The sequence below is a fragment of the Phyllostomus discolor genome, chromosome 10 (assembly GCF_004126475.2).
Source record: "Phyllostomus discolor isolate MPI-MPIP mPhyDis1 chromosome 10, mPhyDis1.pri.v3, whole genome shotgun sequence".
NCBI classification, from domain to species: domain Eukaryota; kingdom Metazoa; phylum Chordata; class Mammalia; order Chiroptera; family Phyllostomidae; genus Phyllostomus; species Phyllostomus discolor.
Genome location: NC_040912.2, coordinates 49,916,689 through 49,941,960, shown reverse-complemented (window position 1 = coordinate 49,941,960; position 25,272 = coordinate 49,916,689). Strand labels below are relative to the sequence as shown.

Genomic DNA, 25,272 nt, shown 5'->3' with positions numbered 1-25,272 from the left:
TGCTAAGGTATTACAAAAATTCTAATGGGTAAAATAGAACAGTCTTGACTGGAGTTAGGGGGAATGGGTAGACTTTAAATCTAATCTGTCCCACTCCTCAAATGCTATAATTTTGGGACTGTTTCTAAGGAAAAAAAGTAAAATTCCTTTTCTTGAGGAGATCTTACTTTACAAGTAAAAATACACTGACTGATTAGTAAACGAAGTCAATTTCTATTGCTTTTTGGTGGTCTTTTTTTAAAAAATAAAAGCTTTTGTTCACTTACCCAAAGGAGCAGTGTCCAGCTCATTGGAATATCACTGTCTCAAAACACAACCAGGTCCCTTAATCCTGCCTCTTTTGATCTCAAAAGGTGGTAACATTCAGTCCAGAGCTCACTCATCTGTAAATTGCATCACATTATCTCCGAGTTATTTAAGAAGCAAGCTCCATTTGGTTTCTGGCATTTTTACCTGCTAAAGGCAAGAAGAGGGTTTGCCACATCGTTCCAAAGGTCTTCCACTTACCACAGCCTTCAGAAGAAGCAAAATGATCGAGCCCATTGGGAATCAGTACATTGTGGCCAGGCCAGTGTATTCTGCAAATGCTTTTGGGGAAGAACATAAGAAGAAACACAGATATCATAAGACATTTCTGGATCATCTCAAAGTGTGTTGTAGGTAAGATAATTTTTTTAAGGTACTGGCATTAGAAATAAATGCAACACTTTCTCTTAAATTTTTAGACTTTCAAGCTCTCCTTTCCGGCTCTAGCCCACAGCTTTCAGAGTCTTCTTATCTTTGGTTTCCAAATTTTCCTGCTAGAGCTGGAAAGGTCGACTCTGAAATGAACACCATCTCAGCTCTCAACACAATCTTTCCATGTCACAGGATTAATAGATGAGGACAGAGGCAAATTTTCAATTGAAATGTTGAACAATTCATGCTGAGGATGACAAATAAGGTCTATTACAGCTGAAGAAAAGCAGCATTTTTCTTTTTAAAAATTGTTTGGTTGTGGCCAGGGGGCAATTGATATGGGTAAGAAAGTGACTATTTGTGGGAAAGTTAGTAAAAGTACTAGTCTGTTCTTTAAAATAGTATTATCTTTACCAATTTTCCACCCACAATGAGGTACTAACTTAAAATTTGACATTAACTGACCTGTGGCTTTCAATATTTCAGCTGTTCTACAGAAAAGGCCAGGAAAATTGCCCTCTCTTTGCTCCCCATAGCATCTTGGTTACCAGCATACCGGGTAAAGGAGTGGCTACTCAGTGACATTGTTTCTGGAATCAGCACAGGGCTGGTGTGTGTACTGCAAGGTAAAAATGTCTTTGTGATATAATTCAACTATCATAAAATTCATTCTCTTAATGTGTACAAGTCAGTGGGGTTTGTTTTTTGTTTGTTTGGGTTTTTGTGGGGTTTTTTGTTTGTTTTTGATATATTCACAAGGTTATGCAACCATCACATCTAATTCCAGAATATTTTTACCACCACCACTACACCAAAAATCTCTTGCCCGTTAGCAGTCACTTTGCATTTCCCCCTCCATCTATACCTCTTGCAATAACTTTCTGTCTCTATGGACTTGCCTATTCTGAGCACTTCATATAAATAGATTCACAGAATATGTGGTCTTTTGTGTTTGGTTTCTTTCACTCAGAAGAATATGTGGTCTTTTGTGTTTGGTTTCTTTCACTTAGAAGAATGTTCTTAAAGTTCATCCATGTTTCAGCTTGTATGGATGCTTCATTCTTTTCTATGGATAAATAATATTTTATTGTATGGATAGACCACATTTTGTTTATGCATTCATGAGTCAATGGACATTTGGGTTGCTTTGATTTCTACTTTGTGGCTACTAGGAATGAACATTATGTATGAGTTTTGTGGGAACATATGTTTCAATTCTCAGAGTGTAGTTCCTGTGTCATATGGTAACCCATTAGTGACATATGAGGGTTCAAATTTCTTCACATCATGGTGAACACTGGTTACTGTCTGACATTTTTATTTTAACTGTTGTAATCATTAAAAAATGGTGTCACATTCTGGTTTTGTTTGTATTTACTGACTAATGATATTGAATATCTTTTCAGGTACTTATGAGAGATGTGTATATATTTTGTGAGAGTTTATTTAAATCTTTTACACATTTTATTTTTCATTTATATTTTCTTTTTTATTTAATTTTATTTATTATGCTATTACAGTTATCCCAATTTTTCCACCTTGCCCTGCTCCACACAGCATACTCCACTCCCTCAGGCAGTCCCCCCACCATGGTTCATGTCCATGGGTCATGTGTATAAGTGCTTTGGTTATGCCATTTCCTATACTGTACTTACATCCCCATGGCTATTCTGTAGCTATGTATTTGTACCTCTTAATCCCCTCACCTCTTCAACCAATTCCCCAAACACCCCTCCCATCTGACAACTATCAAAATGCACTCTGTATCCATGAATCTGTCTCTGTTCTTGTTTGCTAGGTTTGGTTTTTAGATTCAGTTATTGATAGATATGTATTTACTGCCATTATATTGTTCAGTTTCTTCTTTTTATTAAATAAGTCCCTATAACATTGCATATAATAATGGTTTGATGATAATGAACTACTTTAGTTTTTCTTCTCTGGGAAGCTCTTTATTGGCTTTTCAATTCTAAATTATATTTTTGCTGGGGAGAACCATCTTAGCTGTAGGTCCCTGCTCTTCATGACTTTGAATATTTCTTGCCCATTCCTTCTAGTCTACAAAGTTTCTTTTGAGAAATCAGCTGACAGTCTTATGGGAACTCCCCTGAGGTAACTAACTGATTTTCTCTCGCTGCTTCTAAGAGTCTCTTTCTCTTTAACCTTTGGCATTTTAATTATGATGTGTCTTGGAGTGGGCCTCTTTGCATCCCTCTTGTTTGGGACTCTCTGTGCTTCCTAGGCTTGCATGTCTATTCCCTTCACCAAATTATGGAAGGTGTTTTTTTTTTTCCATTATTTTTTCAAATAGATCTCCAATTTCTTGCTTTTTCTCTTCTCCTTCAGGTGCCCCTATGATGGCAATGTTGGATTGCTTGAAGTTGTCCCAGAGGCTGTTTATACTATCTTCATTGTTTTGGATTCTTTTTCTCTTCTTATTGTTCTGATTGGTTGTTTTCTTTTTCTTCCTTTTGTTCCAAATCATTGATTTGATTCTCAGCTTTCCTCTCTACTGTTGTTTCCTTGTAAATTGTTCTTCATTTCAATTAATATATCCCTCATTTCTTAGTGGATCTCTTCAATGCTGTTGAGGTCCTCACTAAGTTCCCTGAGCATCTTTATAACCTGTGTTTTGAACCCTGCATCTCCATTTCATTTAGTTCTTTTTCTGGAGTTATAATATGTTCTTTCATTTGGGCCATGTTTCTTTGTCTCCTCATTCTGACAGCCTCCCTGTGTTTGTTTGTATCTATTAGACAGAGCTGCTATGACTCCCTGTCTTAGTAGTGTGGCCTAATGATATAGGTGTCCTATGGGGTCTAGTGGTTCAGCCTCCCCTATCACCCAAACTGGGTACTTGATCAAGGTGCACCCTTCATGTAGGCTGACTACTGCCTCCTCTTGTTGAGCTTTGATAGCTGTTGGCAGGTCAATGGGAGGGATTTACCCAGGCTAGTCAGCAACAAAGATGGGCCATAACTACAGATAGCACACCTGTGCTCTCTATGGAGGATAAGCTATGAAGAGGCAGGCTAGTGGTGCTCCAATGTGGTCTGTAGCTGTCTACTGGAAGTGCAGGCTCTGGGTTTTCCTGGGTGGTGCAGGCCAAATTCAACCCCCACCCATGTTCTGCCTGAGGGCACCCTGCATGAGCTATAAAGCAATCTGAGATGGCTGCTCCTTGTGCTGGGCTTGGAGATTCCCAGGTGAAGCCAAGCTGTGAATCTAGGCTGGCTGCTCCTAGTACCATGCCCGGGGCTACTTAGCAAGAGGCATGGGGGCTGGGGGCCCACTCAAACTGGCTGTTTCTTATTTAAGAGAATTAACAAGTTGTGAAGCATGAACCAAGACCAGCTATTCATATGGAAAACTCACGTTTAACAGTTTGTGTGGACCCATAAGTTGGGTGAGATGGAGTCTCAGGGGATCTCCAGGGCAGAGCAAACAGTGTTAGCCAGATTGATGGAGTCTCAGATATGGTACTTTCTTGCCAGCTCTGTGGCCCTCTAGAGGGAGGGTTCAGAAAAGGGATAATGGCCTTTGCCTACCTTTCTGTCTAGGAGAAAGCTGTCCCACAGCTCTTGCCTTGAAGCAGACACTTTAGTTCCTCCCTGTATGCTAACAGTGCCTTTAAGGCTGCTCCCTGGTGCTGGAGCTCAGAGAGAGTGAGCCTTAGTAAGTCTGTGTGTGGGTTCTTTAAGAGGAACTGCTTAGACTCCAGAAGTTTCTTCTACCAACTCAGTCCCTATGGTTTTTTCAGCCAGAAGTTGTGAGGACATATCTTCCTGGCACTAGGACCCTAGACTAGGGTGCCTGTTGTGGGGCTGGACCCCTCACTCATGAGATATCCTTCCAGAATTTTTGTCCACCACACATGGTTGTGGGACTAACCCATTCCATATCTCTGCCCCTCCTACCAGTCTGGATGGATGTGGTTCCTTTGATTCTGTAGTTGTGAAACTTCCACTCAACACGATTTTTGATGGTTCTGAGTGATGGTTGTGCTATAGCTTAGTTGTAATTTTGATGTGGTTTTTGAAGGAGGCAAGTCACATTTACCTATGCTGCCATCTTGACTGGAAGTCCTGCATATTTTCAAGTTAGATTATTTGACTTTTTATTGTTGAGTTGCAAGGGTTATTTATATATTCTGGATACTAGGCCCTTATTCAAAATATAATTTGCAAATAATTTTTACCACTCTATGCATTGTCATTTCACTTCTTATGGTATCATTTGAAACACACATTTAAAATTATTGATGAAGTCCATTTTATCTGTTTTTAATTTGATTGCCTACTGTAGTTATCATTTCTAAGAAACCATTGCCTAATTCAAGATCACAAAGGTTTACACCTGTTTTCTTCTAAGAGTTTTATAGTTTTAGCTCTTACATTTACATCTTTGATACTTTTGAGTTCATAAAGTAACATATTTAGGGTCCAATTATAAATATGTAAAGAATCTAATGAGAATTTGATTCTCCTTGCATAAAATAAAGACCCTAATGTTTGTGTATTTACAGGTTTAGCATATGGTCTGCTGGTCAACATCCCTCCAAGCTATGGGTTATATGCAGCCTTTTTCCCAGTCATCATCTACTTTTTCTTGGGAACTTCTAGACACATATCTGCGGGTAAGTGAGTTCCTGGACTAATTGATGCTCATTATGCCTTTTCTTTGTGAATCCCATTAGCCACATATTGTATCAATTTCAAGTTGTGCATAATCCAGGAGATGAATCATAGTTCCTTGTAAGAATTAAAACTGAAAGACAGCTGTGCATTAGGAAGATGTTTATTGACCACAATTCACCCTCTGTGAATTAGGTCCTTTTCCAGTTCTGAGTATGATGGTGGGAGCAACAGTTTCGAGATTAACCCCCATGTCCAATCCAGTTGCTATGGATTCCTCTAATAACTCAATGAGTAATGATTCATCACTAGATGACCATAAGGTGATGGTGGCTGCAACGGTCACAGTTTTTTCTGGAATCATTCAGGTGAGCACTTTCTCATATAATCTACCCTCCCCATCTGCTTTTCCTGACTGATGCACATTTCTCTGATTTTCCTCCTTCTTGCCACCCCTCCCCACTCTTCCATTTGATTTGTAGCCCTCCTTTCATGGCCCATGGGAAATAATTTAAGGGTCACTTGCCACAAACAGAAGTGGAGGGGCAGATCCACATTGCAAAGATGAGTGAGTGTGGGTCTAGAGAGTAGGAAAAGTGGGAACAGAAAGACACGTGGTAAGGAGTGAAATGCTGAATTCAATATAGTCACTAAATGTAACTATATGCAAGTAAGAGTAAAACTGGAAGCTTTGGAACTTTTTTCTAGTTCCTTAGAGACTGTAATCTAGTTGGAAGGGATTGGAGTTTCAGACTTTTCAACTGTCCATATCAAAGATTTTGGGAAAGCTGAAGTGGTTGACAGAGGGACTTAGAGCCTCCTTCCCATGCCATATCACTGCTGATGGTGAAAATGTCATGGACTCCACAAGATGTTGCCTAAGTTTTGAATAGTGATATTACTGGTTAAGACCTTTCCTTAAAGAATCAGTTTGTACAAAAATGTAAGTGGTGTGTTCTATTGACAATCTGTGTCATCAGTTCTTTCTAAGACATTTCTGAACCCAGTGTCTTAGCATGTCCACAGCCCTGGCTGCATTCAGGAACATGAATGGAAAGGCAGGGCAAGTGTCCAAGGGAAGAAAAATCCATCCATTCACCTGATTGCAAAATATTGATGCTTTGGGGCAATTAACCATTTTTTCTCTCAGTTAAAACTGAGCACTTCAGATGTCCAATACGCAGTTATTTATTTCTTACAAAAGTCAAGCAACTTGTTTGAGAGAATATGAATGGATGCTACAGCAGCTAGAAAGTGTAACTAAAAATGACTTAGGGAAATTGTTGAGGAAAATAGATAAGATTCTGCTATGAAAGCTTTATAGTTAAGTCTTCTAAAGACACCTTTGAAAGAGGGGGGTAGATAAGCCCGTTACTTTGCGGGGGTGGGTGCTAGACTTGCATGCTATTTGAACAGCATGTAACATTCCACATTGGAAGATGGGGTGGGAGAGGAGAGGTGTTTCAGGAGACAGGGACTGATGTTATTTTAAGACTTATATGTACTGGATGAACCTTTAAATTTTGATTACTTCAATTGCTGATCCTTCAGTTTGCTAAAGTGTACTCCTAATCTATACTAACAATTGCCTTTCTGTTTCCAGTTGCTCATGGGGGTTCTACAGGTCGGATTCATGGTGGTATATCTATCTGAATCCCTAATCAGTGGCTTCACCACAGCTGCTGCTATTCATGTTTTGGTTTCCCAACTCAAATTTATTCTTCAGCTGAATGTCCTGTCATACACTGATCCATTTTCAATTTTTAAAGTAAGTATTCCTTTTGCTTAAAAATATTTAAATACATGAAATTCACTTTCATGTTTCTGGGAGAACTTCCCTTTAATGCCTTTGCCATGGGGCTTTCCTACAATTTCCAAGAAACACGTGGGTTATGAAATTTATTCACATTAAGAGAAAGTTAGTGACAAAGAGAATACTGAAAATCAACCACATGTACTGTACAGCTAATGTGAACAACAGAAACAAAGTACTACTTCTCTTATATTTGATACCTAAGTATTATTAAAAAGAAAAAATCTACATACATTATTAAAAAGTTTTAATATTTTGTTCCAAGTTTTTAAAATTTTCTCAAAATTTATTTTGAAAGAAATGTGCTAATTGAGTGATAATGCTTCCCTATTTCTAAAAAGCAGTTCTCATTCTTTTAGAATTGAAGTTCTTCTAACTCTTTTATACATCCTGTTCATAAAGCAAAAGGAAATTGGCCAATATGTAAATAGAACAGTGGTTCTTCCCTCCTACAGAGGGTGTACTGTGTAGAACAGTTTTCTTATCTCTTCTGATTTTATTTATTTGAGTACCCTCTCTTATTTTCTCTGTGACTTTAGCTAAATATTTGTCTATTCTTTATCTTTTCAATAAACAGCTCTTAGTTTATTAATTTTTCCTATTGTCCTTTTAGTCTGTACTTCTTTGATTCTTCTCTGATCTTTGTTATTTCCTTCCTTTTGCTAACTTTGGACATATTCATGCTTCTATCAAGATAGACTTTGGGAGTCTGAGATAGCACTTGCTTCAGATTAGAACCAACACTCTCTCACCCCATCCAAAGCTATTCCAAAAGTGGATTGGTCTAGGAGCAATCTGAGGTCTAGTTTAGGTCTGCTTGAGACATCCAAATCCCATGGATACAGAATCCAACTGGCTTCAAGAATTAAGATTATGCACAGTGCAGTTATCCAGGAAAATTATTTCCAAAAGTGACACAGAGAGTAGACTAAAAAATGTGAGAGGGTTTAATAAAAAAAGATCAGGAATTAAGGGGTAAATGTGAAGAAAATCTATTAGTGATCAGAGGTTATTCCATGGATAGAGCAATAGTGATGACTGTGAAATAAAAAATGATGGCCAAAGAGACTTAAGAGTAGACAAGGCCAATTCTAAAAATGTGAAAAGTGTTCAAGAAAATCTGACAGAAGCCAAAGAGATTCCCAGCAAAAATTTCAGAAGCATCCCTAAATCAGTGTGGTGCTGACACTGTGCTACCCCTCCTAGCAGAGCAGAGAATAGCTATCAATCTATGTCAGTTATTTTGCTTCCGTGCTTATTTTCATCTATTTAAAATAATTGAGTGATGTAATCAAATTATACATTACTATAATACTTGGGTGTTTTTTGCTTTTGTAACTTTAGGTCCTAAATTCCATATTCACACAAATAGAGAAGACTAATATTGCAGACCTTGTGACATCCTTGATTATCTTCTTCATTTTATTTGTGGTCAAAGAAATAAACCAGTGCTACAAAGACAAGCTTCCAGTACCCATACCAATTGAACTCATCCTGGTAATTGATCATCTTAAAACTTTCTTTCATAATTCATTAGTCTTATATTTTTATGTTGAATGCCCTTCACCACCTGCAAGGTTTCAGTGGGGCAGATGCCATCTCTGCAGGTTCTGGATATAACATTAATTACAGTTTTATCTTTATTCAGAATTTAAGAATTTTCTTTTAAGATTTTGGGCTTATTCTGTCCATTTAAGACAAGACTGGTACAGAGGGCAAGATTTTGGAGAAGCTGATAGAGCCACTTGAATTAGAGCCATGGTTCTCAACTCGGGTGGGACATAAAAATGCCTCAGGATTTTTAAAAAAGTAGCAAAGCCTGGGATTGAATTCTTAGGTCAAGGCTTTGGTATTTTTTGTAAAGCAAGACTGAGGTATATCTCACATTTCTAACTTTGGAAATTTGCAACTTTGCAGACTGTGATCGCAACAGGTGTGTCCTATGGTTTTGACTTCAGAAACAGGTTTAAGGTGGCTGTGGTTGGGAAGATGGAAAGTGGGTAAGTGTGTCCTTTAAGATGGCATCTCCAAGCACTAATTAGAGAGTATGCAGTAGTTACTGAAGACAACCAGCTGAAACAGAATAATCCAGGTCAGACTCCTCCCTGCATCTGCATTTATGAAGAAGGCTTGTTATTGTCCTTTTAGGAATGAGCCACAAACGACATAAGGGTCTGGAGTTCTTAATATAAGAAAGTGTCTTCTTGTAGAAGAACTTACAAACCAGATGAACAGAGACTCAAACACAAGTAAAAGTGAAGTGGTGAAAGTAGAAAAATAGGCAATTAAACCTGCTTTTCCTCATTAAAAAAATGAAACCAGATTTCCTTGTCCAGAAATTACTATAAACAATCATAGTGCTTTGTTTGAGGTTACTGGAGCCAAGATCCAACACTTCAAAAGAGACACTGGAAGGAATACCTGGCACACAGCTTGAGCAACCCAGTTAGGCACACTTTGTCCTTTCTCGTGATCAAATTCAAAACAAGGCCAGAGCAACTCTTACCACTGCAAAGGGAAGGGAGCTCCAATTCACATGAGGAATTTGAAAATGTATCCCATTGCATTTATTGGATTGAGAAGGGAGGTCCAGATTTGTGTTCTCTTTCCTCTGTCTTCCCCCTGACCATAACATCAATCTCTCCCAACTCACTTACAAGAAAAGATTGTGTTCCTATAAAAAAAAAAAAGACTTACCTCCCTCTCCATGCTTAATGTGTATTTGAGAATTCCATGAATCAGCATTTGTATGCATTGTTGAGTTAAAAATAGCCAACTTCTTTTTTCTTTAAAGTATTTTTATTGATTATGCTATTACAGTTTTCCCAATTTTTCCCCTTTATCCTCCCTCCACCCTGCCCCTTCCCACTCTCCAGCATAACCCCCTTAGTTCATGTCCATGGGTTGTACATAGAAGTTCTTTGAGTCCTCTGTTTCCTATACCATTTTTTATTTCTCCCCATCTATTTGATGCCTACTAATTATGCTTCTTCTTCCCTGTACCTTTTCCCCCTATTTCTCCCTTCCTCCTCCCCACTGAACTCCCTCTGTGTGATCTCTGTTTCTCTGATTCTGTTCCTGTTCTAGTTGTTTGCTTAGTTCATTTTTGTTTTTGTTGTTTTCTTTCCTGTTAGGTTCATTTGTTGATAGTTGTGAGTTTGTTGTCATTTTATCATTCATATTTTTTATCTTTTTCTTAGATAAGTCCCTTGAATGTTTCATATAATAAGGGCTTGGTGATGATGAACTCCTTTAACTTGACCTTATCTGGGAAGCACTTCATCTGCCCTTCCATTCTAAATGAAAGCTTGTCTGGATAGAGTAATATTGGATGTAGTTCCTTGTCTTTCATGACTTCAAATACTTCTTTCCAATCCCTTCTTGCCTGTAAGGTTTCTTTTGAGAAATCAGTGGACAGCCTTATGGGAACTCCTTTGTAGGTAATTGTCTCCTTATCTCTTGCTGCTTTTAGAATTTCCTCTTTGTCTTTAATCTTGATTAACTTAATGATATGCCTTGGTATGTTCCTCTTTGTGTCCAACTTCTTTGGGACTCTCTGGGTTTCCCGGAAGTCTATTTCTTTCGCCAGATTGGGGAAGTTTTTCTTCATTATTTGTTCAAATAAGTTTTCAACTTCTTGCTGCTGTTCTCCTTCTGACACCCCTATAATTCAGATATTGAAACATTTCAGGTTGTCCCAGAGAATCCTCAGTCTCTCTTCAATTTTGGGGATTCTTGTTTCTTCATTCTGATCCAGTGGGATGTTTATTTCTTCCTTATGTTCCAAATCATTGCTTTGAATCCTGGTTTCTTTCTTGTCACTGTTGGTTCCCTGAATATTTTGCTTTATTTCATTTTAGGTATCTATCATTGTTTGACCAAGCTCAATCAGTTCTGTGCACATTTTTATTACCAGGGCTTTAAATCCTTCATCAGATAGGTTGGCAGTCTCCTCATCACTTAGTTCTCTTTCTGAGGTTTTGCTATGTTCTTTCATTTGGGCCATATTTCTTTGTCTTGGTGCAGTTGATAGATTGTAAGGGGGCGGGGCCTTAGGTATTCACCCAGGCAGAGCAACCCTCTTTGCTGTGCTGCCTGGTGGGGAGGAGCCAGAGAGGGAACAGTGCAGCTTCCCTTCTTGTCTGTAGCATACTTGCCAACAGACTCTGGTGTCAAACTGGAAGTATCTCTCATGGGGCCACTCCAGCCTCAGCCCACAGTCAGTTCTGAGTCTCAATTTTCCCCTTAAGTCAGTCCCTCCTGAGCAGCTCTGGCAAGCCCAGCAATCAGCTCCTCCCCGCAGCTGCCCTGGTTGTTTTTCAGAGTCGGCCGTCAAGGTCCACCTTACCAGTCTGGCTGCTCTGGTTGATTTTGTCTTTAATTCCTTGGTTGCCGGAGTTCCATGCAGTTTGATTTTCCTGGCGATTTTGGTTGTTTATTGATTTTAAATTGGTTGTTATCCTCCTTTTGGTTGTATGAGGAAGTGAAGGGTTTCTACCTATGCCTCCATCTTGGCCAAATTCTTTTAAAAGCAAATATAGTTGTATGTATTTTTAAGCAAAACCATATTTTTATCACCAGGTATTCATGTGTTACACTCAGTGATCTCAAACCTCACTTTTAATTTAAAATATTTTTAAGTAAGAATTAGCCTGAAACTGAAAGACTATTTCTAGGGCTTCTCTCTGCACTGCAATTTTCAAATAATTATACTTTGTTAAATTAAAGGAGACCTTGTCAGAAGGGTTTTGAAAATAAAAGATAAACTTAACACATCACTGAGTTACAATCTTAGAGACTTTACTTCATGAATATATTTTAAATGTCAGTGGACCTCTTTCCACAGTGCGTGTGGGGTGAGGAAGGGGGAATTCACATTCATTCATTGTTACATTCTGCAGAGGGGTCATTAGCCTAGTAGGCAAGTGCGCATGTTCTAGAGCAGAGGCGTCCAAACTTGTGGCATCTGTGGGCCACACTGGGAGAAGAGGTGTGTTGGGCCACACATTAAATATACAAACACTAATGAAAACTGATGAGCAAAAAACCAAGGTTTTAAGTAAATTTATGATTTTGTGTTGGGCCATATTCATAGCCATTCTGGGCTGCATGCATCCTGCGGGCCACGAGTTGGACACCCCTGCGAGGCAGCGTGCCTAGGATTTATTTCTGACTCACTTGGTTACCTTGGGCTAGGTAGATAACTGAGTCAAGCAACGAACCCAGGTTTTCAAACCACTCTGTCTATGGTGTTTAGAAGCCAGATTAAAAGGGTAATAACTGACTTCTGGTTACTTTGATATAAAATACAAATTTTAATTGTACCACCAATTGTAGATTTATTTAATAAACAAAATATTCCAAGTCATCTTTCTGATTCATGGTAGCTACAGAATATAAGATAATAGTACTTCTTCAAATTACAGCTGAACAATTTTTAAAAATAGATATTCATAAAACATGAACAGCAATTAAGGAGTTGAGTGGAGCCAATTAACTCACCTCCAATAAGTTTTAGATTTTTATAAGAGCTGGGCATTGGAGTAAATTGTTCTTGAGTTTGAGACATTTGCACTGTCTATAATACAGTATGTAAATATCACTTAACTGCTCTAAGTTCATGAGGCATAAGCACAACAGTATCTTCTATAAGTTGTACATTTCTCTGACACACCAGGGCCACAGTTGTCTCTAGCAGTTCTGTGGAGCACAGGGCAGAGTCCAAGGCCCAGGTGTTTGCTAAGAGGTTTTCACGAAAGGTTATGTTATCAACAGTCAAAACAGACTTGCTTCCTTGCCTTGCTTCAGAATTGTGTTTCCTCAAAAAGCCTTCATCCATGGGTAACTAGTAGAAGCATTGTGAGCGATAGTTTGCCACCCCAATGTACTAGTGTAAGTGGGACCTAAGATATTCTGCACACTGCTCATGCAGATACAAGTATACATTGTACTTTGATTATACTAGCAAAATCATATCAGATACCACTGTCATTAGACTGTATTTACAATCTTGTATCAAATTCAAGCAGCATTACTTCTTTTCAACAATAAGATAACAGATTCCAAAGTTTTCAGTGATGCTAAATTCTTGCTAGTCATGCTCCAAAGTGAGGCACCATTCTTTCTAGGTTGCATTTATTCATTGATTTGCCCAACAATTATTGACCACTTGTTGTATGCCATGAATAGTGTTCAGTTCTGGTCACAGGGTAGTGAAGCAGTCCATCTCTGCTCAGTGTCTGGATGGAGAGTTGGCTAGGAGGACAGTGTATTAGGGTGCAGAGGTATCAAGAGTTAGGGAAACAGAGGAAATCTCTCCTAACCCTTACTGTGGTGGTAAGGGAAGACTTTCTAGGAGGAAGGATGGAGATTAGGGGTGTGGTTCAGGCAGAGGGAGCAGCAAATTAGAAGCTTCCAAGGTGAGAGAATGGGTGATGCTCTTGAGAAACAAACAAAAAGCTGGGTATGGCTGGAGCATAAATTCTGGGAAATGGTAGTGATTAAGCAGAAATGGGGGAAAGGTGTAGACCAGGGCCTTACTAAGGAATTTGGACTTTTTCTGAGCTAGATAGGTGCCATTGAAGGTTCATAAACAGGTTGGCAACATTCAGACTTGCTTTATTTCAATCTCAGATTTCAGCCACCTATCACACCTGACATGATGGTTGTCCAAGAAACCATTGGAGATAGTTTCAGCATTGCAATCGTTGGCTTCGCAGTGGCTTTTTCAGTCGCCACAGTCTACTCTCTCAAACATGATTATCCAATCGATGGCAATCAGGTAAATTTACAGTCTATACTGGGTCTAATTTGGCAACTTCACATCATATTTTGTGTACACAGTATCAGTGATGCCGCTTTTATTGAAGATTCTTTCTTGTTCTCTTGTCAGGAGTTAATAGCCTTGGGTTTGGGTAACATAGTCACTGGATCATTCAAAGGATTTGCCTCAAGTACTGCCCTCTCCAGGTCAGCGATTCAGGAGAGTACTGGATGCAAAACACAGGTATTTTAGGATCTTTGCTGTGAAGGCTATCCTAGCATTAGTCCCTGCGAGGAGTGCGAGTCGGGGGAAAAGTTGATTTTGTCATGGGAGTGTTTTCATCTACACAGGTTGCTGGGATTCTCTCTGCTGTCATTGTGCTGATTGTCATTATGGCCCTGGGATTTCTTCTGGAGCCTCTACAAAAGGTAACAACCCTCCCTCTTTTTGATTGCTTGCTATCTTTCTCTTTTCTGATGAATCAAAGACCCAGGTTTCTAAACTCTGGTAACAAACAGGAAAATGAGGTAACTGCACACTGTTAAGGGCTCTTCGCAGATAATACTCTATGGGCCAACATATTTTTTCCTCTGGTAGCATCTTATGAATGTTAGGAATGCACATGCCCAAAAGACCTTATCTATTCTACTCTTCCCATGTTCATAGCCTTGAATATAATTAATGTTTAGACAGAAAGACAACTTGGCACTGCAGCTTCAATATGAATTGACTGAAGCAAATATTTTCTTAAAGGTTGAGAGCCTCTCCTCTATCTAAGTCAGAGAATGGTGCTACCAGTCACTCAACCTGTTCTTAGGAATCCACCCTGTAGCTCCCAGAGTTTGGTTTGACTCCAAGACCAAAGCTGTCGGGTTGCAGGATGGGAGCAAACAGCCAAACACAGACTTGTGGTGTCCTTCTGCTCCTCTGTTCAGCTCTCCTGAACTATAATTTTTGAGGCCTTAGGTGAATGCTTTGTAAACTGCTGCAACACTCAGATGCAAAACATAACAACAGACTCTGGGAAACATAGGATCTCTAGGAAACCAAACAATGGTATATACATTGTGGTTTGTGGTGTTAACATGATTGTGGGGTAGTGTATGGCACACTGGTTCTGGAGTCCTACAGACCTGCTTCTAATCCTGGCCCTTACTATCTGTGGCAAAGAGAATTGTGGCAAATTACTTCTCTCAAACTCAAGTTCTCCATTTGCAAAATAAGGAGGGAAATTGCACCCACCTCACAGAATGGCTGCAAAAATGAAATAAAATAAGTAGGTGAAGTAGTTAGCTCACTGTGTGGCACATGATAAACACCAAATAATTTATTGCTAATACTGTTATTATTATTATCCTATGAACATTCTATTACATTTCTGACTACAAAAGATATAGAGATGTCACAGATCACAAAGGATGGTTGACATCTAGATCTTTTTCCTTGTTTCTTGGTAGCAGGAATGTGAACTTGGCCCTGAGTTTCTAGATTCCCAGTGCAGCCACCCCAAAGAGCCTCACTGGGCCAGTCTGTGTGCAAGCACTGCAAAGGACTGTTTGCCAAAAATACACATTCTCCATACACTTACCTTCTGATTTCCAAAGGAATGACATAAAAGGAGTCAGTAAGCCAACCCCAAAGAAATAGAAGAATGTATATGTCCACACAAATAAATGCACACTCAGCCTCCCTACATAGAGGATTCTTCCCTGTTGTGCTTCTCCCAGGTGAGCGCTTAGGCTCTCCCTCACCCACATCAACTTGGAGAATTAAAGAAACAATTGCCATATAAAATCCTATCCCTCTTGTGAATAAACAATAACCAAGGACATTGTCCAGGATGTTAATCAAAACTCCTTCTTTAAAGGATTCACATGACAAGTTCTTTTCAGACTGTGTCTGTAATGTTCTTGTTTCACTCGAGTAACTGTTTTTGCTTCTTTTTTATCATAGGAGGGCAAAATAACCCATAGTAATAGCTTGTAACAAATGTTTCTTGGGTGCTTACTAAGTAAGCACCAGCAGAGTCCTCAGCATTTTACATTTATGTAAACCTTTATGTCAATTACAGTGTAGATACCAGGTAAAATTCCCCTCTATTGCTTCTCAGTGCTCTGCAATCTTTATTTTTTAAGGGCCCCTTAAATTGTTTCAAATTGTTTTTCTGCGGAATACTGACCGGGTGGGAAATAACGCCTAATGGAAAGAAAACTGTGTCTCTTGTGCAGGTAGCACTGGACATGCTTATACTAACATCCCCCAACCCAGGAGGCCTATTGTAGAGAGTCTTATGGAGCCCTCCCAGGCATCATGGCACTGACATCTTACACAGCTATAGCACATCGAAACCAGTTTCAATGTTGAGATAGTGCTGTTAACTAAATGACAGACTTTTTCCATTTTTCACCATTTCAAACTAGCATTTATTTGTGTGCAATTTCCTTTTTAAAGTTACTTAAAACCATATTTAGCCTTCTAAACAATGACCTATGTTCTCACAGTGAATAAAATAACTGGTTAGATATTAAATTGTAAATGTTACCTGTAAAAATCAAGTGTCCAGATCAATTCAATGATCTTTGAGATATGAAAATAAAAACTTGTTTGGTTTTTCCTTGTACACTGTGCTTTTATGGTGTGAAAGTAATCCACATACAAATTTTATAGGCCATTCAGAATGGAACAGCCTGAATTGGGGGTGAGGACCAGGGACATGTTTCTACCATTGTGTTAAAATCCAATAAGAAAGAGAGCTTATTTGACTAGTCAGCATTTTTCACCTTAACTATCTTCATTCCTGTGAGACACATGATCTCATTGGGCATTTGAAGAATCAGGAGTCAGAAGTGTTGCTGTGGCAAAGCTGAGCTTCTTACCCAGATATCTTAGTGAATCTACTCTTCAGTGGAATCCACATCAGGGTTTTTTAAAAGAGGCTGTGTTACTGGATAATTAGCACTAGTTTGGAAAATAATAATTCACTTGTTCGTTGAATAATTATTAAGCCCCTCCTGTATATATTTATCATGGTCAGTTCTAGGGATATAGCTGGGAACATGCCAGGTATGGTTCACACTGTCCCAGAAAGTCTGTCTCAAATCTTTGTTAACCTCTCTCTGATCTTCAGCTTCCTCTTTCAAAATGGCATGATTGCTGTGCATCATCAAAGTTTTGAATTCTTATTCCAGTAACCCAAGCTCCCCAAACTATTTTTTAACAAAGAGCAACCCCCTCCCCCACCTTCCAATAAAGACTATCTCTGATTGAGAAGAATTTATTTCTGCAATAGATCTTAAGATCTGCCTTTCACTGTCCCAAGGTACAGGCTACTACTATGTGCTGTCAGATCATCTCCTACCATCCACGGCATGTCACTGTCACTGTGGTAGGAAAGATCTGGTATGTCTTGCATGGTATTGCACACAAGAGAAGGGTGTACCCTTTGTTTTGAGGCCCTTTAAAGGATTCACTTATCTACAACTTTCACCTTTGCTTCTGTATGGTTTATTTGGTTATCTGAAAGTACATCTGCCATTTATGTTTTTCACAGTCTGTCCTGGCAGCTTTAGCTCTTGGAAACTTAAAAGGAATGCTGATGCAGTTCATGGAAATACGAAGATTGTGGCAAAAGGATAAGTATGATTGTGTAAGCAGAGGCAACATTATTTGAGAGAGAAATCAGGATGGTACTTAGTGCTGATATAAAATGCATATTTATATTGTACACTAAGAGAAATTTTGTTTCTATATGGCTGTTAACATGACCTTAGTTTATTTTATTTACTATCTTTAAACTGCATACTCTCATGATCATTCTCTGGGATTTTAACTGAAAAGGGCGAGTTTCTGGCAAGTAGGAAATGCTCCAGGAAACACTAGTGGACAACTTCCTTAGATCTGTTTTAAAAATTCTCTCAGTCATCCCAAATGCACAGAAACTCTCTGAAGTTCAGGGTATGCATTGCTTCTGTTCTTCATTACATTATATGTTAGTTACCAGAGAACCTGTGAAAAACTTAAATTCTGAACATTCCTTTCGGAAATACTCTATAAAGACTCCCCTTGCTCTCAGCATGCCTTACTGTGAGAAGCAGAGTCCATAATTACATCAGGGTCAAAGTCTGTGGCATAAAAGTGCTTAACACATCCTGTGGTCCTTTACAAGCATGAAGTAATAAACTACACTTGGTTTACTTTTTGTTTCTGCTAGATAATTGGAAATTTTCACAGCCCTTTGGCATACTAAGATTCTTACAGCAATCATAGCCATTAAGGAAATCAGCAGACTAAAAGTAAGAGATTACTATATTATATATCAACTAATTTGCTAATTTTAAGGAACAACAGCTGGTTCTAGAATTTTAGCTGTGATAGACTCAATCATTTACTTAACCTTTTCAGGGATGGGATTATCAATAGATGCACTCTCTCTTTGGATTTTTTTAAACATCTGCTTGTGCTTCTGTGGTTCAGAACCTAAGCCAGCAGAAATGACCTCTGGAGGCAGGTTGTTTCTTTTGTACACCTCCAACCTCTGCTATTGTCCCTAGAAGTTTATGCTTTCTCATAGCAATGGACCTAAAACATTGCACTTGAATCAGAGTCAATTGTAGTGTTGGTGTATGTGTTGCCTTCTTTCTGCAGCTGATCTGGATCATGACCTTCATCTTTGTCATTGTCCTGGGACTTGCTTTAGGCCTGGCCGCTAGCGTGGCGTTTCAGCTCCTAACCATCGTGTTCAGGACCCAATTGTGAGTGACTGTTGCACTCTATATCCTTGTAGACTTGGACCTGCCAGTGCCAAGGAAAAAGAACTTGTCACTGGTCAAGGGGAAAGTAGTTTAGTTGATAGGCATGCAAATCAATCACGATTGGCCGGTTTGTTCTTCCTCAGGTTGCTCACCCCCGAAGGGCAACAGAACAGCCTGAACTTACAGCATCAGCCCAGGGCCCTCCAGCTGTTGGTCTGCTCCATGCTTACTCTCCAACTCAAAGGAATCATACAAATCTCTTTGCCTTAGACTTTTTAAACATGGGAACATGTTACTGAAAAGATTGTGATATTCTCCATGTCTAGTGGAGGGTTGTTCTTCTTTGTAGGTTGCTAGCTTGTACCCCCACCTGAAAAACATGGAGCTGAATTAAGAGAATTTCTGAAAGGCCCCTCCCATCCTAGAATTCCACAAAAACCACTGAGAATGATTGCTTCTTAGCAGTCACTCAGTACAAACATCTTTCTGATTCTTAAATCTCTGTTGTATAATGTTACCACCATGTGACCACTCAGCCTAAGTAGGATTACATGTGTGACAGAGAAATGAGGCTTTTTAAGAGCTAAGGAGTTCTAGAACATAGTATTATCATGGTTAAAGTTAATCCTTGACTGATAGAATACATTTATTTTGCAATGTTCCTGCATTCATTTACTCATTTATACTTTCACCCATTTCATGGGGATTCATCAAACATAGAGACAAACTGGGTTGTCTTAGGCAAATGATCATATTTCTCCATGTCCACATCTATACAACTGGGTCATTATATCTGCCTTATGTCATCAAATAACTGTGATATTCAGAATCAAAATGGCAAAGACATAGAGAACCTCTTTGTAAACCACAATATAGTGGATGGAAGGCACTGTCTTAGCAGCTGTAGAAGAATAAGTAAAACAAAGTGTTCGCCCTCCAGGGTCTCTGATGGCATGATGTATCTTTTACATTTTGAAAATGAGCCTGCTTAGGTATGCTAGTGAAACATCAGTGTTAGCCTTATGGGCCTCCCAAACGTGTATGAAAGATTCATATGGTAATGATTTTCCCTACAGTCCAAAATGCAGCACATTGGCTAATGTTGGAAGGAGCAACATCTACAAGAATAAAAAAGATTACTCTGATGTAAGAAAGATTTACTTTTTATTTTGATTTGCTAAATGATATTAATATGAGTCTACTGGGCACCATCTAATATTACTTCTCTGCCTTACAGATGTATGAACTGGAAGGAGTGAAAATTTTCAGATGTCCATCTCCTATTTACTTTGCAAACATTAATTTCTTTAAGCAGAAACTTATTGAAGCTGTAAGTTTAGGGGTTATTAATTATTTTTTGTAATTCCACCAAATATCTAGAAATGAAATGTTTGTTTTATAACAAGAGAGGGTCATTAACTTCACATATATTGAAGTTGTATTGGAGTTTTTGTTTCCCATGTCCCAGAGCAGGTGAAAACCTATCTTATAAAGAGTCTTTGGACAATGTCCAATGTACAGTCACCTTTTATTAAATTCTGCTGTAGAGTAAAAAGAATCTCTCTCTCTTTAGGGATATTGTTTTTTTTATTACATTAATCATTTTTATTTTTTATTATATTTTTCCATTACCATTCATGCCCCCCACACCCTCTTCCACTTCCATCCTCTTCCCCTCCTCTCTGCAATCACCCCCTGCTCTCAAATGAGACTTTTCTCTTTTTTGCTCAATCCTGCCCCCTACCCCCTAGGCCCCCCTACCCCTGTCAAGCTGTCAGCCTGCTCTCTACTTATGGGCTACATGTTTTTAAAAGATATTATCCTACAGATTTTCTTAAGGAATCAATTTCAGAAACAGCGAGAGAGTAATGTTTTTATTTGACTGCATGTTGAAGAGATTTAGAATAGCAGACAAATATTTATAATGGAAATGAAATTAATAAATATAATATAAATGAATATTTAACACAAATAACAACTGAGTGTCCCTGGTGACCTGGAGAGAATATGACAAAGAAGTAATCTTTAAGATTAAAAAACAAAAACTCAGCACTTACTCCTGAACCTGCCTTTTGGTCTCCTCTCTACCTTACATAGAATGTCTGCCTCAGTCCTATTATTATTAGTTTGGTATACAACAAATATTTTTCTACCAATTTTTTTTAAAACTTGCTCTTTGAAAGGCACTGTTTTTTTTGTTTTTGTTTTTTAAAGGTCATATATTTGCTGCCCGTCTATTTGTGTGTGTGTGTTTTTTTAAGATTTTATGTATTTATTTTTTTAGAGAGGGAAAGGAGGGAGAGAGAGAGAGAGAGAAACATCAATGTGCGGTTGCTGGGGGTTATGGCCTGCAACCCAGGCATGTACCCTGACTGGGAATCGAACCTGGGACACTTTGGTTCCCAGCCCGCGCTCAATCCACTGAGCTACGCCAGCCAGGACACCAATTTTTTTTACAATAATTGATCATATCGTGTATATGATTTCATGCACTGTTATTTTTACTTAATTTAGTATTTTTCCAACTAACCACATTTTTTGGTCAGGCCTTTTTTTATTACATAATTTTAAAACATTTGTTTCTTTTTTAAAATATATTTTATTGATTATGCTATTACAGTTGTCCCATTTTTTCTCCCCTTTACTCCCCTCTGCCCTGTTTCCCCCCTCCAACCAGCATCCCCCTGCCTTAGTTCATGTCCATGAGTTGTACATGTAAGTTCTTTGGATTCTCCATTTCCTATATTATTCTTAACCTCCTCCTGTCCATTTTGTACTTACCTATTATGCTTCTTATTCCCTGTACCTTTCCCCCATTCTCGCCTCTCTCCCTCCCCACTGATAACCCTCCATGTGATCTCCATATCTGTGATTCTGTTCCTGGTTTTGTTTTTGGTTTTTTTTTTTAGGTTCTGTTGTTGAGCATTGTGAGTTTGTTGTCATTTTATTGTTCTTTTTTAATGTTTATTTATTGATTGATATTAGAGAGAGAGGACAAGAGAGAGGAAGAGAGAGAAAACCGTATATGACCTAAGCAGAAATCAAACCTGAGACTTTGGTGTGTCAGGACAGTGCCCCAACCAGCTGAGCTAACGGGCCAAGGCTTTTCACTACATAATTTGGTTCTCCTTAGCTGTTACTCTGGAGCTACACCTTGCCACAATAAAAATACATTCATTTTGAAAAAGGAAAGATGAAGGTTATTCTCAGATCTAACATCAAAATTATAAAATTAAATCACATAATAATAGATATTATAAAATATAATCAATTATATTTTAATAGAATAAAATTATTTAGAAGCAGAATGCTAATTAGATACCACCCATATTCAATAAATAGAAAATAAATACAATACAATCCCTTAAGAGTTGTATAAACCAAAACCACAAACAGATTCAAATTAGAGTTTAGACCCATTCAAGGATAATTTATGGATAAATGCTGGATAGCACAGAGGTTTTTAAATGTTAATAATTGCATGCAGGCTGAGCATACCATAGTTCTGACACAATGCTTTCACTGATGTTGTTTGAACCACTTACATTTTATGATAATTCTCTTTATTATGTGTCTCAATCTCTCAACCTATCCCACTTAAGGGTACTAGAATTATGCTGCATAAGTAGCAGAATATTCAGTACTCTTGTAACACAACAATGGGATTTGCAGGTTGGCTTTAGTCCACTTCGAATTCTACGCAAGCGCAACAAAGCTATGAAGAAAATCCGAAAACTGCAGAAGGAAGGCCTGCTACAAGTGACACCAGTAAGCTTCTTGACCACATTTCTGTGTGTTATGCTAAAAGCTCAGTAAAATGAAGGTCAAGATGTTGGTTCTATTGTTTCATATAAAGTGCAGATAAACGAGTTATTCATGTGTCAATTAATGTAGTATTTTTAAATGGCATCTTTGAGGTTCTCCTTAAACTGCATTCTCCTGGGACAATTTTTATTCCCCAAAGAAAGGAATTTACAGTCTCACTTGCTTAACCCAACTTTGAACTTGTGCTTCAGAAAGTCACTGGTTACCTTTGACACACAAAATGTATTTTTTAGTTGGAATTATCATGCATATTACTGTCCTCTCTTGCAGAAAGGATTTATATGCACCATTGATGGCTTGAAAGATTCTGATGAAGAGCTGGACAACAATCAGATAGAAGAACTGAATCAGCCAATCAACACCACAGACCTGCCCTTCCAGATAGACTGGAATGCTAACCTTCCTCTCAACATTGTGGTCCCTAAAATTGAACTGCATAGCCTTATTCTTGATTTTTCAGCAGTGTCGTTTCTTGATGTTTCTTCAATGAGGGGTCTCAAAACGGTAATTTCTTTTTTCTTAACAGAAACAACCAATCAACAACTAAAAGTGAAAACTTGTATCGGTGGAGGGATGCTCTTTTAGACAAAACACACTTAGGTAGAAGTTAATAATAATCTTAGAATATTCCATAAAGTGGGAGGATAGGTGAGACATTTCCAGTAAACCTTTTAAAAGTGCATTTCCCATGAGCTGGCATAAAATTTTTGAAGGCTACCAAATCCACCTTTCTTATGTATGTTGAACCTGCTAGTAGACAACTCTGTTCACATGCCTTTCAAATTCCAATTCTGTGGCACCTTCATATCCTTAAGGACATTGTATCTAACTTGTCCTGAAACACAGACTTGAAAGTTCTTGGGGAAAAGTGAAATAGGGGTTCCTTTTGTTTTTATCTCCATTCATTATAAACTGATGAAAATGCACTTGGCTAAATAACAATCAGGTTTTTTTCTTTAAAGGAGATATGTGAAAGAATAGTTGTCATGTGTCATTTAAAAGCAGGACTGAAACCATCAAGTTGCAGTCTATTTTCTTTATACAGTTTTGTCAGTATTTCTAAAATAAAGAAGTTTCTAACTGAGATGCAGCAACAGATAAAAAGAAAATTTAAGAAATTCCACATTTCCCCTCTTTTGCTTGCTTTTTCACAGAAATCTACCTACATAAGAACTGAGCTAAGATAAGATCTATTAAGTATGGGTGAATTTGATTAAAAATTAGATAATAGGATCACTTTCTTTTTGTTTGAACTTCTCTAAAAAAACCTTAACATCACATAACTCTCAAGGCTGTTTGACTTTTCTTTCTTTATTTTTGTGTTTGTCAATTTGTTTGTGTCAATTTAGGAGAAAAAAATACACACACATACAATATTTATCCTAGCAGGCTAGCACAAGGGACAGGGACTCTGCCTACATTTCTTTAAAGCCCTAATTTTTAGCTCTATGTCTTATAGATCAATGATATAAGCTACTTTTCTCACCTTATATGACCTTAACAATATCACTGTATCACTACTGGTATTTGTTCTTAGCCTAGAAACCAAGCAATTGGATAAAGATTTGTTGGTGCTAGAAACATCCAGTCACTGTGGGCAAGAATAACAAACAACTTAAGGGTCCTGGGGTTTTCTTATGCTTATTATGTAGGAAGTTCTAGTCAAGACCAATTCACAGAAAAAAAAACTGTCTTAGGATGATGATGTCAGCATCATGGTGTATTGAGAAGACTCCTTTGTTTCTCCCTAAATTTGAAATTAAATCAAAGTTTACCTTGTGAATTAAAGCAGGGCATTTTCCCATCATACTTCCAGAAGAATGATCACTTTTAACATTTTTCCTTATGAAGAGGGCTCTTCCTTTGGATTCATTTCTTTCTGTCACAGAACCTTGTTTTTATACTTCCATGTCTCTTTATACTATTGTCTCTTTTCCAAGTGTAACAGGTTCTAAAAGCAAGGTCAGTCATCAGGCATAGTTACAACAGTTTTCTTCACATTTCTGACAAGTGAAACTGTTGCTCAAGGAAGATCTACTCTCTTTTTAAACAGATTTTGCAAGAATTTATCAGGATCAAGGTAGATGTATATATTGTTGGAACTGATGGTAAGTTGTTTTATTTTTATATTCTGACAGTCACTTCAGGTTCATTGCCAACTCTCAATCTAGACAGCTTAAGAACAGCTATATTTTTGTTATGATCACCAAGAAAGAAATCTAATTTGTAGTTGAAGCTATAGAAATCCCTCTGGAAATAGCACCTTTATATTTTAGTTGTGTTGATATGTAATTAAATTAACTTTACAGTTTGAATCCTAGTTTAATAGGCAGCAAAAAAAAGTGAATATGTAACTGTTTTCACTCTAATCTTCCTGAAAAAGTAGGCTTGCTTTCTCTCTTCCTTGCTTCCCTTAATACCTTCTGCTTCACCTTGCTGATGACATCATCAGTAATGTCTGAATTATCAAGATCAACTGCCTCCATTCCAGCCTCATTCTCACTTTAGCATTTGGCCCTTTCTTTTGCATTTGTCTTTGAACCTCTCTCCCTGTAACTTCTGCAAGACCATTCTTCTGATTCACCCCTCCCCTACCGCCCTCATAGCAACTCACTGTCCAACATTGGCTCCTCTTCCACTCTTCAGCAACTATTCTTTTCCAGTCTTCACCTTTGAACCCTCTAGTTCTAATTCCATAAACTTTTAAAAAAATGTTAATGAATTTGTTGTTGACACTATGACAGATGTCCCCATTCTCCCTGCCCCCACGCTTTGCCTACCTCCACCTTCTCTTCTGTCCATCTCCAC

General features: G+C 38.2%; 1 protein-coding gene across 1 annotated transcript in view; it reads left to right on the top strand.

The window, feature by feature from the left end:
• The first annotated feature begins 287 nt into the window (after positions 1-287).
• The window catches only part of SLC26A3 (solute carrier family 26 member 3), a 32,614-nt gene continuing 7,629 nt past the window's right edge, over positions 288-25,272 (top strand). The window contains exons 1-17 of the mRNA XM_028526031.2: positions 288-660; positions 1,165-1,304; positions 5,204-5,314; positions 5,508-5,680; positions 6,916-7,080; positions 8,470-8,622; positions 9,043-9,125; positions 13,759-13,906; positions 14,018-14,131; positions 14,239-14,316; positions 17,439-17,534; positions 18,533-18,639; positions 19,716-19,785; positions 19,877-19,969; positions 22,312-22,407; positions 22,735-22,968; positions 24,518-24,572. Coding sequence (XP_028381832.1) covers positions 530-660; positions 1,165-1,304; positions 5,204-5,314; positions 5,508-5,680; positions 6,916-7,080; positions 8,470-8,622; positions 9,043-9,125; positions 13,759-13,906; positions 14,018-14,131; positions 14,239-14,316; positions 17,439-17,534; positions 18,533-18,639; positions 19,716-19,785; positions 19,877-19,969; positions 22,312-22,407; positions 22,735-22,968; positions 24,518-24,572 — 2,047 coding nt within the window. The 5' untranslated portion in view covers positions 288-529. The remainder of the gene's footprint in view (positions 661-1,164; positions 1,305-5,203; positions 5,315-5,507; positions 5,681-6,915; positions 7,081-8,469; positions 8,623-9,042; positions 9,126-13,758; positions 13,907-14,017; positions 14,132-14,238; positions 14,317-17,438; positions 17,535-18,532; positions 18,640-19,715; positions 19,786-19,876; positions 19,970-22,311; positions 22,408-22,734; positions 22,969-24,517; positions 24,573-25,272) is intronic.